At 29.9% G+C, this 10,589-nt stretch overlaps 1 protein-coding gene across 1 annotated transcript in view; it reads right to left on the bottom strand.

The window, feature by feature from the left end:
• Positions 1-2,104: 2,104 nt before the first annotated feature.
• LOC134681342 (clustered mitochondria protein homolog) overlaps positions 2,105-10,589 on the bottom strand; it is a 36,810-nt gene continuing 28,325 nt past the window's right edge. The window contains exons 30-35 of the mRNA XM_063540921.1: positions 10,137-10,217; positions 9,468-9,593; positions 8,865-8,950; positions 8,060-8,189; positions 6,720-6,928; positions 2,105-6,283 (exon numbers count right to left, since the gene is read on the bottom strand). Coding sequence (XP_063396991.1) covers positions 6,094-6,283; positions 6,720-6,928; positions 8,060-8,189; positions 8,865-8,950; positions 9,468-9,593; positions 10,137-10,217 — 822 coding nt within the window. The 3' untranslated portion in view covers positions 2,105-6,093. The remainder of the gene's footprint in view (positions 6,284-6,719; positions 6,929-8,059; positions 8,190-8,864; positions 8,951-9,467; positions 9,594-10,136; positions 10,218-10,589) is intronic.

Here is a 10,589-nt window from a genome sequence, read left to right as displayed (position 1 = left end):
AACAAAGAATTGGGAAGTGTTGATGCCATGAAAAATAACTTCAGGCTTAATCTGCTATTCAGAGGTATAAAAGTATGGGTGAATTTGAAATATGTTATGTAGTGCCAAAAAAAATATTATGTAGTGCCAAAAAAATGTTGAGTATAGGACAATTAAACATCAACCTGACGACACACTTAAGAAGCAGAAACATCCTGATTTAACAAGAGTACACAAGCTTAATTTATTTGTCATTATTGAATTTCATATCACAAATATATTGTTAAAGACTATTTCTTATAGTTTCTGAGAAACAGACATCATTTTAAATTTTGAACATTGAACCATGAACCATATAAATGAGGTCAAGGTCAGATGAATCTTTTAAACCAGCATGAAATTGTGATCATAATCTATAAAATAAATTTAGGTGACCCATTGCTTATAGTATCTGAAAGACATTGCCATAAAGATTGAACCTTGACTTTAAACCTTGAAAATGAGGTTAAAGGTAAGACAAACCTTGCCAGACAATCATTCCATACTCGAGAATACTTGATTTTTATTTATAGTATCCAATGAACAGACAAAACTGTGAAGTGGGTCACATTGGGGTCTAAGCGTGACAGGGAAATATTGTTCTTTTTTTATAAGTGTGACACATGGAAGTCAAACTATTGTGCCGTGAAAATGGGAAATGAAGTCTAGCAGGACACAGGAAATTACAAAACAAAGAGTTGCTTAGGCACATAGTGTAAGCGGGAAATCTAACAAAACAGTATGCGGGATCTGGAATCAGAACCCCGATTAGACCCTGTGTGAAGACTGAACACCAATGAACCATGAGAGGGAGATCAACTGTTAATGTCAGTTGAAATCAGCCAGAATGACATGTTCACAACAATCTTTCCATTCACTAAATGTATATAGTTGCCCAATTTTCTTTGGAAATACCTGTATTAAATCAGAAATATGAAAGTTGTTTTTAACTTGCTCAGTTGATTCATAATTTTTGGTCAGTTTTTAAGGACTTCCCATTTTTGGAATTTGCCTTTGGAGTTCATATTTTTTGACACATAAATCTTGCTTTCATTCTTTAAACCAATACAGCTGATATATAGTTACAAGTATCCAAGAAACAGACCAAGCCACAAACATGAACATTGACAAATGAACCATGAAAATGAGATCAAGACCAAGTCTGACATGTACACCTTTCAATAATTCCACAGACTAAATATAGTCTTTCACATTAAATCTATGTATGAAATTTTCCTCCAATTTCTCATTTTTGGCATCAAGCTTCAGGTAAGCATGTCCTACAGTGTGATGCAAATTCAACAGCAATCAGTTAAACTTGATTAGTTCATTTTTCGCAGATTGTACATTTTGAATGATTGAACAGACAACACAGATATTTCTCCCCTTTTTGTTATCTTGATAGTAAAATACAATTGTAGAAGTAAAACAGCAATACTTAAACATATTGGTTAACATTCAGTCTATGAACCACAACTGAAGGCACAGACCAAACAATATCCATGGAAACCTGCTACCGTATAGTAGGTTATTTTTGCATGGTTTAAATTTTTGCTTAATTTCACAGAAAGAACAAAATCCCCAAAATAAATTCATCCAATTAAAAGTACACATGTAAAGGTATTGATAAAGTTTTGAATTCGCCAAAATAATAACCGCCATAATATTCCATTAACTTATTCAATGAATGTATTCACTATACGTTATAACAACTACATACCAAATATCATTGACCCATCACTAGGTGTTTCCTAACACTAACCTAACCACAAACAAACAGAAATAATGTGGTCATTTTTACAAATTTCCTGTTTACAAAACTTTGAATCTTTCGACAAAACTAAGGATTTTATTATCCCAGGCACAGATTACCTTAGCCATACTAGGCACAACTTTTTGGAATTTTGGATCCTCAATGCTCTTACTTTTTACTTGTTTGGCTCTATAAATATTTTGATATGAGCGTCACTGATGAGTCTTATGTAGACGAAACGCGTGTCTGGTGTGAATTATAATCCTGGTACCTGTTAACTATAGCATACCTGTGTCTTCCTCTTCAAACTATAAATGACAAAACAAAATCACATACTTTTTATATCTTTATTATTAAAAATCATATCCACTGAAGGATTTATTTAATTAGTGTCACAACAAATATGACAGAAATATAACAGAATCAGTCGACATTGTTGGGAAGCTTTGACTGGTTTCTTGTCCTGTATCTGTTTGGCTCTCAGAGACAATGGTGACAGATACCTTTGTGTTATAAAGAAGAAAACTAAACATTTATGTTTGATTTACTGGATACTGAAAATGCTCTACATTCTGTTCTAACAACCTTTCGGTATCCTCAGGTTTTATCATAATGATACAAACCTTCAAAAATTAGAAGGCAGAAATTTCATTGGTTGATATAAAAAATTTAGAACAGAAAGTAGGACAGAGTATTATCAGATCCTTGTAATTAAAGATTGCCACATGATCTGTATTTTAATAAAAAAGTTGCATACTTAAACTAGCCTTCTTTCAAATTTACTGGGGTTTGACAAAAATGAAAAGCTTATTCTGGATACAAGTGAGTACATAAACTGAAGTCTCTTTTTAAGAGGGGGGGCTCCTCACAGTATCTAGACCTAGTTCAGGCCTATTCGAGTAACACATAAATGTGAGAGGGTTGAGAAGGAACTTTTAAGAGAAGTACCCCCATTTAATGATCATAATGATAGTATGCTTAAACATTTTGAGCATTGAATGCAAAAAGATCACATACAACACTTGCAAGAATTAGAAAAATTTATACGGAACATCAAGCCCTAGTAGGGACATTCAGACTTGATATCCAAGGAGGTGGTGGAAGGGAATGCAATGGTTTATATAGGGATATATTTCTTTTGCTCTATTTTCTTATATAAAATTGTAATGATATATATAATTTTTAATTTTTTTTTTTCAATTATGCAATTGCATTTATTTCATTTTCATTGAACTTTTTAGCAATGCATAATTTATTTGATTTCTTTTTTATAATTCCATTTTTTTATTTTTTTTTTTATTATTCTTTTTTTTATAAATATTTTTGTTTGTTTTTGGGGGACTCGAGTTTATGATTCTATCAAAAGAAATAATATCCATCTATAAAGTAATAGATACAAAGATTACAAATAGAGTTATCTTCCCAATCAACCTCGACTGATTTATTGATATTTCCGTCCTCATTAACTATAATATCAAACAAACAAAAAAATTGTCAACTAATGTTGTTCTATCACACACGAATAACAAAACAATATTTACATATATACTAAATAGTGAATTTCTTGTTCTGTCTAAAATATGGATAATTGGCACAAAAATGATAAAATAATTGGCAAAAACTATTTCACTTGCATTCATAATACTAAAATAATCACACATAACATAAATATTCCATCTTAAAGCAAAGACCAGTTTTTGTATTTTTTTCTAAAGCTGTTTCTTTATCGTTTTGTTACTGTTATATATATATAAAAAGTTTAAATTAAGGGTGTCCTTCATTATACCCCAAAACAGTATGCCTGAATATCAGTCAACACAAAAACTGCTCAGGATTAATTAAACAATTCATGTTAATCTAACTGAACTTTTGCCTCAGCAATTTATGTCAACACTCTTCTTTTCTTAATTGCACAAACAACCTTCACGATAAACTCAAGTCCATAAGGCCAAAACTAATTTTTTTGAAAATTTTAGCTGGATTCGGTTGGCTAGCCAATGCCGCAGGACTTGTGGTTTAGTGTGAAGATGGCTCTTACAATTTTCATCAAATTTACAAAATAAAAAGTAAACTGGTTATCAGGTAAAACAGTCTTTGCTATAAAACAACTTTTGACTTTCTTTCTTCATAGTATTGCTATTAATAATGTTTTTTTTTATATAAATAAATAATATTTGTTAGGAAGATATTCTACAACGACATCTTCTTACCCATTATGATGATCTATAATGATACATATACTTTAATACATTTACTTTCCTCATTACACCTGTTTTAATACATATATTTTCTTCATTAAATACTGAAGCTAAATATTTATAATAAGTCTTCAACTAGAGATCAAAGAAAGATATCAATAACAAAAACAAACCAAAATAAAGTTCAATGTGGCCTTTCAAGCTGAATTTTTAAAACTCTTATTTCCTCTTTGTTTGACAAAATACTGTCCCCCCACATTTAATCTAGAATATGAATCCCTGACAACAGTAATGAATTAAACAAATCAAAAAATCTTTGAAACAGAATTTGATACAAATGCATGATTTTCTTGAAATAAAAAAATATTTAATCACAAAACATCTCATTCAAATAATACAATTATCTCCCCTGAAAACTGAGTGACCTCCCCTTAATGATATTATATACATGCACACAAAGGAACATTTGGAACACCAAACTGGGAATTCTGGAATGGAGGAATCTACACTACAGATCTACTAGATAAAAACTAAATGGAATGAAGCAACACTATAGCACTAATATCGCTTGGAATGTATCATAAAGACATAATTAAATATAATGTCATCTATGAATTTGATTGGATGATTGGGTAAAATACACAACTAAAAATAATATTAACATGCACCATATTTGACAACACTTATTTTACACAGATAGTTAAATTTGTCTTAACAAGTTTAGTAGCAAAGTTATTGTATATATAATGATCATTTTTTTGTTTATGTTTTCTTCAAGACACATTTTCATTCTGCTTTTTTCCATCATATTCTTATTTACTGTGGTTAAAACTAATTATTCTTTACAAAATAATCTTGAAAAAAACAGCATAAAAATTTGTAAGCTCCTTGCTTGAATATGATATTTTATCATAAAAAAAGTTTGATAAAACTCCACAAATAGAGTTGACATGATTAGAAATTAACCTATTATTCAATAATGTGTCCTATTGTTGCAATGATCATTATAACTCTGAACTTTTGATCCAGTGGCAAGTATTTCATGCACAATACATTATTTCAGACTATTGTAAAAAAAAATATACAAGCTTTAATCATGCAACTATGCCTAGGAATAAAACTAATTAATGGTATATACATGCTTGGAAAGTTATTTACATATTTACATTTTGTTTGAATTTTACATGATATTTGTGATTATTTCAGACACAATTTTGTTTAAGATGATAAACTTCATAATTATTTTAATGTTTAGTGATAAAGAAATGTTATATAGGATAACATAAGAATATCTAACATTTTTTTTTAAATATAACTCCTATACTTTTTGAAAGTTCATTTCAATCCACTATATGTGAAATAAATCTAGAAATTTCTGTGCACATAAAAAATTGTATAATAAAGAAATGCAAAAAGGACAAAATTTTTCAAATGTACTTGTAATCACGATCAACTACTTCATATATATCATAAATCAATCAATATCATAATTCATTAATTAAATCAGACATCATACACATATATATTCATACACACTTCTAAAAATCACAGCTATATGTATTAAATTTGACAACTCTCGTAGATAAATGAAATAAACTTAACAAACAAACCACACTTCTAAGTACTGTAAATTCAGAAATTACAAAATTATTGCGAAACAAGCAATAATCGCAATAATTCAAACTCACATTTTGACATTTTTTGTATGAATTAAACAAGAGTTTTCTGAATATCGCAAAAGTCAAAATGGCATTTCAGTATAAAATGACAAAATCGCAATAATGAATGCACACAATAATTTCTGAATTAACAGTAATCTAGTAATTTCTACTTCCTAAATGCTACTGTATACATTATTATTAAGTTATACAGCTTGCCAAAGTTTTTGATTTGTGGCAGTAAAAATGTTCAATAACTGTTTTTTCTCTCAATATAAAACAACCGATCAGTTTTGAATGGAACAGCGGAACTGATCAGCCACAAATCTATGAACTGGTACATCATATTGTTTTTACACTTCACTGAACACGAATACATGACCAAGTTTGCACATTTATGTTCTCTGCATTTATTTTGATTAAATGCTTGAATATATGGCCACACCTTTCATTTGATCCCTGATCTTCAATCTAAGGGCAGAGCCATTTCACTATTGTTTGTTTCTAAACTGCCATTGGTCATTGTTCCATTTGGTAACACCTCCTTCACTTCTTTGATTGACAGTTTGTCGTCAAGTTCTTTTGGTTCTAGTTCATTGTCCTTCTCTACTGATTTAAGAGCCATTTGTTTCTTGAATCTTTCAATATCTTCAGGACTAAAAAAAACAATCCAACAAGTCTTTATTTTAACTTTCACTGAATTTTAATTACTGTACTTTTTACAAAGTTTTGGATTTAAAGATTACATCACTCTTTTTGAAGTAGCAGTACAACTTCATTCGTTCAAATTGAGAATTTGGAAAAAATACAAACCATTGCAACAGCTAGCATGTTTAAAACTTATGCGTCATAGTAAAATTATTCTATAATATGTATACAATAAAAATATTATGTATACAATGTACTAAATTATTAACTTCAATATCAAAATTTTATCACACTGATATTTAATAACCAAGTTGTTTTAACCTGGGCAATTCCTTTTTTTGTTTGTTTTTTGCAAGCTTTCAAATGGAAATACAGCTTCCTTAACTACAACAATTGCATCATGGATTAAATATTGGAGAAAGGGAGATAACCTAAGTTAATTACCTGATTTGTACAAAGACTATTCCATTAACAACATTTAATGTTTCTAACACACTGCCAATGGATGGTGTTTGTATCTGTAGCGGAGGGAATGTTATGGATTTTTCTCCTTTATAAATCTCGTTCATTTTCTTCTGAAAGACAACAGCCTGCTGTGTGAGATGCTTCAAACATTCTGAACTCTCCTTTGTTCTGTCATGTTCTTCTCCAAGCTACAAATACACAAAATACAATCATATTGCTACAAATACACAAAATACAATCATATTGCTACAAATACACAAAATACAATCACATTGCTACAAATACACAAAATACAATCATATTGCTACAAAAACACAAAATACAATCATATTGCTACAAATACACAAAATACAATCACATTGCTACAAATACACAAAATACAATCATATTCTGTAGGTACTATGAACATAACAGATATCAAACTGGCTTCTCAAATCTTCAGTGCAAACATAAATGACAAATTCTAATGCAGCAACGTTTGTAACGTTCATTTTGATTGGATAATGTCACTTATTTACATGGCATCAATTGACAGTTGATGCTAAAGGACGTACGCACAAGCGGCATATGTCAAATTTTAAATACATGTATTAACATTATTTTCTGTCAGTTTCATTAGAATGGAGATAACAATATTGTATTTTAAGCTCTGACTGTATCAATTGAGGATTTGATGGTCACAAATACCCATTTACAGTCTCCCCTTATGCGTCGCCAGTAAACTTAATTTGCGACCATCAAATCCCCAATTAATGCCATTGGAGCTTAAAATACAATACAGTTATCTCATAAAAGGTGAGTGTGACTCAATAAAACTCTACTGTTCTTTGCAGGACAACTTTTAAAAAATCAAAATCCACTCTGGTTTCTTTTATTCAAAAGTTTTGTGTTGCTCAACCGTTAGTTTTCTATGTTGCATTTAGAGGAAATGTTTGCAATCTCTTTGTTTCTTTCTTTTCATTTTTTATCGTATTTTTAGTCTCTCTTTGACTATTGACTTAGTACCTTTAGAGTGGCTAGTCAAAGGACTGAAAATTGGGTACAATTAACAAACTGCTTATATCCAAGTTGATTTTTACTAATTCAGGAGTAGTTCTTTGGTTAATACGCTCTTCCGAGAATATATAGTCAAGAAGCAGCCATCATACAAAATCGTCTTTCAGCAATAATTTCGACTTTTATTGTTTTTTCTTTTTCTGCAAGAAATTTAAATGACCAGAAGGAACAGATAGCTACTAACTCTATTCAGATTCACCTCATTCATGTAGATTTGCTACATTTGAATATAACATATTTATCTGACTAAATATGAACCTTACCATATGTTTATAGATGGTGAAAGCCTCTTTTTCACTCTGTAAAGCTGCCCTGAAATCTCCCCTACAGGAATGTGTCCTGGCTACCAGGTGGTAATTCATAGCAACCTTTAAACTTTTAGCACCATGGAATCTAAGAAGGAAGGAAATTTGTTATAGAAATAATAAAAAAAAACATCATATCATTATATGATCCCCAAAATTTTTTGCGGTTGTATTAAAATATCTCAATTTCAATAATATTTGTGTCTAATCTCATGCAACCGAGAGAAAAAAAATATCTCAATCATACATTTTAAACTCACCCCAAAATGTCGATCTATTTTCATGCACAGTTTTTTGAATTGATGCCCTAATGTGGCTTTATCCAATACCAAATCAGCAAGAACTTTACCACAAAGTTGTAATATACATTTTTTTATTTTTCTTAAATTCAATAAACCATGCAATACTTCACAATCAAAATTTGTAAGTCTACATTTTTTCTTACCAGTGATATAAATAGACATACAATAATAAATGGAGACTTTGAAACTTCATTCACTTATAATTTAACTACTATAGAAACATTAATTTTCGTGGGGCCAAAATTTCATGGTTTTGTCTCTATATATGGTTGAATTGGGATTTAATTTTGTGGTATCCAGCAAAGGGAAGTGATATTATATGTAGGTTGAATTTTCGTCTGGGTTTTAATTTTGTGGATATATTCTTTCCAAGAAATAAACGAAATTAAATCCTCCACCAAATTTTCTGCTTATACAGTATATAGAATTATGAATATTAAATTAAACCTATAAAAACTTACTTTGAGTTTATTTGTAGAGCATTTTCTAAGAATCTCAATGATAGATCATATTCTTCTGCTGCATGTAAGATCAAACCTATATTACTCTGAAATCACAAAGAAGTATTCAGATTGAAAGGAATGTTGTCAACGTTATCTTATACCTTTCCTACATATGTACAGTTAATCATAAAGTAATGTTGTTTTTTTTTAAACTGTTGTAATTCACACATTTGTTTTTAAGATTTGTATTAAAACAGGTAGTCTGTTGTGGAAGTTATCTCATAACTTTCCATATTTTATTATTTAGTGTTTTTTTTTTTTTTTATAATTACTGGGTTTTTTATGAAACACAAGAGATTACAGTTACTGTTGTATTTCTCACAAATTGTTTGAATGGTTTTGACTAAAAACAGGTCTAAAATTTAAAAAAGTTCAAGCTGAAAAAGGTAAGTTTTTGTCACAAACTTTTGACATAAATATGACAGTTTGAACAGGTGTATTAATTTGGTATTTCATTTATAAGTACTTCTAATCAATTAAGACTGACAAATTTAACTGTTTCTTAACCCTTGCTGCACTCTCATTAAAATATGTGTGGTAATTCAGTATAAATGTACTTACATCTATAAGAGCTACTTCTGGATGATTGTCTCCATGGCATAACAAGGCAAGATATCGTGTTCTGTACATCAGTCGTAAGGCAATAGATACCTGACTGTTGGCAAAGCAGTACAGGGCAAGGTGTGCCTGGGAGTAAAACAGACAAAATAGAAATAAATTTGTGACGGTGGGCAAAACTATACATGGCAAATTGCTTCGATAAGTGTAAACCGATCAACAGCAGAATCTAAATGCTAAAATACAATGTCGAACTTACCACACATAATTCTTATATTAATTTGTAACAGAAATGTATTCTTAAATTCCTTCCCCTATTATCCACAGACAAATATCAAGAAGAGTCCAACCTCTAATATATCATTTCCTTTAAAAGCCTTCATTCAGAACAGCCTTTCTTGAAAAAAATGCAAGGCCTCAAAACTCAAATTTACTTTTTTGTCTTGCCTCAAAGCTGATATTAAACAGAAAATCAGTCAAAGAAAGAAATAAACCTTTTTTTTTTTAACTTAAAATTTTTAATGTTGTGAAATTTTCATTAAATGATGCAACTTATATAAACCCTGAAACCAAATTTCAGAAATCCATGTAATGTAGTTCCTGAGAAAGATGTGACGAAAATATTCATGTGATGGACGGACTGAAAGGTTATTATTACTTATGTATACTTACATATTCTGTGATAGTATTTGGATGATCTATACCAAGTACTCTCTCACTCATTAGTACTGCCCTTTGTTGGTATGACATAGCCTGAAATAAACATTTCATTATCAATTACTCTTGCTATCAAATTTTGATCAAGAAGACTTACACAAGTATTGTAAATTGAGAGCAAACTAAATTTTGAATTCATGTCATTTTCAAAGCAATCAAGGGCTCCAACTCTTAAATGGCAAAAAGTGAAATCATCAAAATTTAGACAAAATAGGTAGGTAAATTTGAAGAGATTTGTACACTGAATCTAAATTGTTGAAATTCTAAAATGATTGGTATACTGGTATAAATGTACTGTAGAATTATGCATATTTGTTAATACTACTTTTTGTGGATTTCATGGGAAGAAGGGGAACCCTTGCATTTAAATCTTTAACGAGATACAAATTTTCTAAAGGAATGTATACA

Source organism: Mytilus trossulus, chromosome 8 (genome assembly GCF_036588685.1).
Source record: "Mytilus trossulus isolate FHL-02 chromosome 8, PNRI_Mtr1.1.1.hap1, whole genome shotgun sequence".
Taxonomy (NCBI): Eukaryota; Metazoa; Mollusca; class Bivalvia; order Mytilida; family Mytilidae; genus Mytilus; species Mytilus trossulus.
Note: the sequence above shows the minus strand (reverse complement) of the source record. Positions and strands in the feature narration are given on the sequence as shown.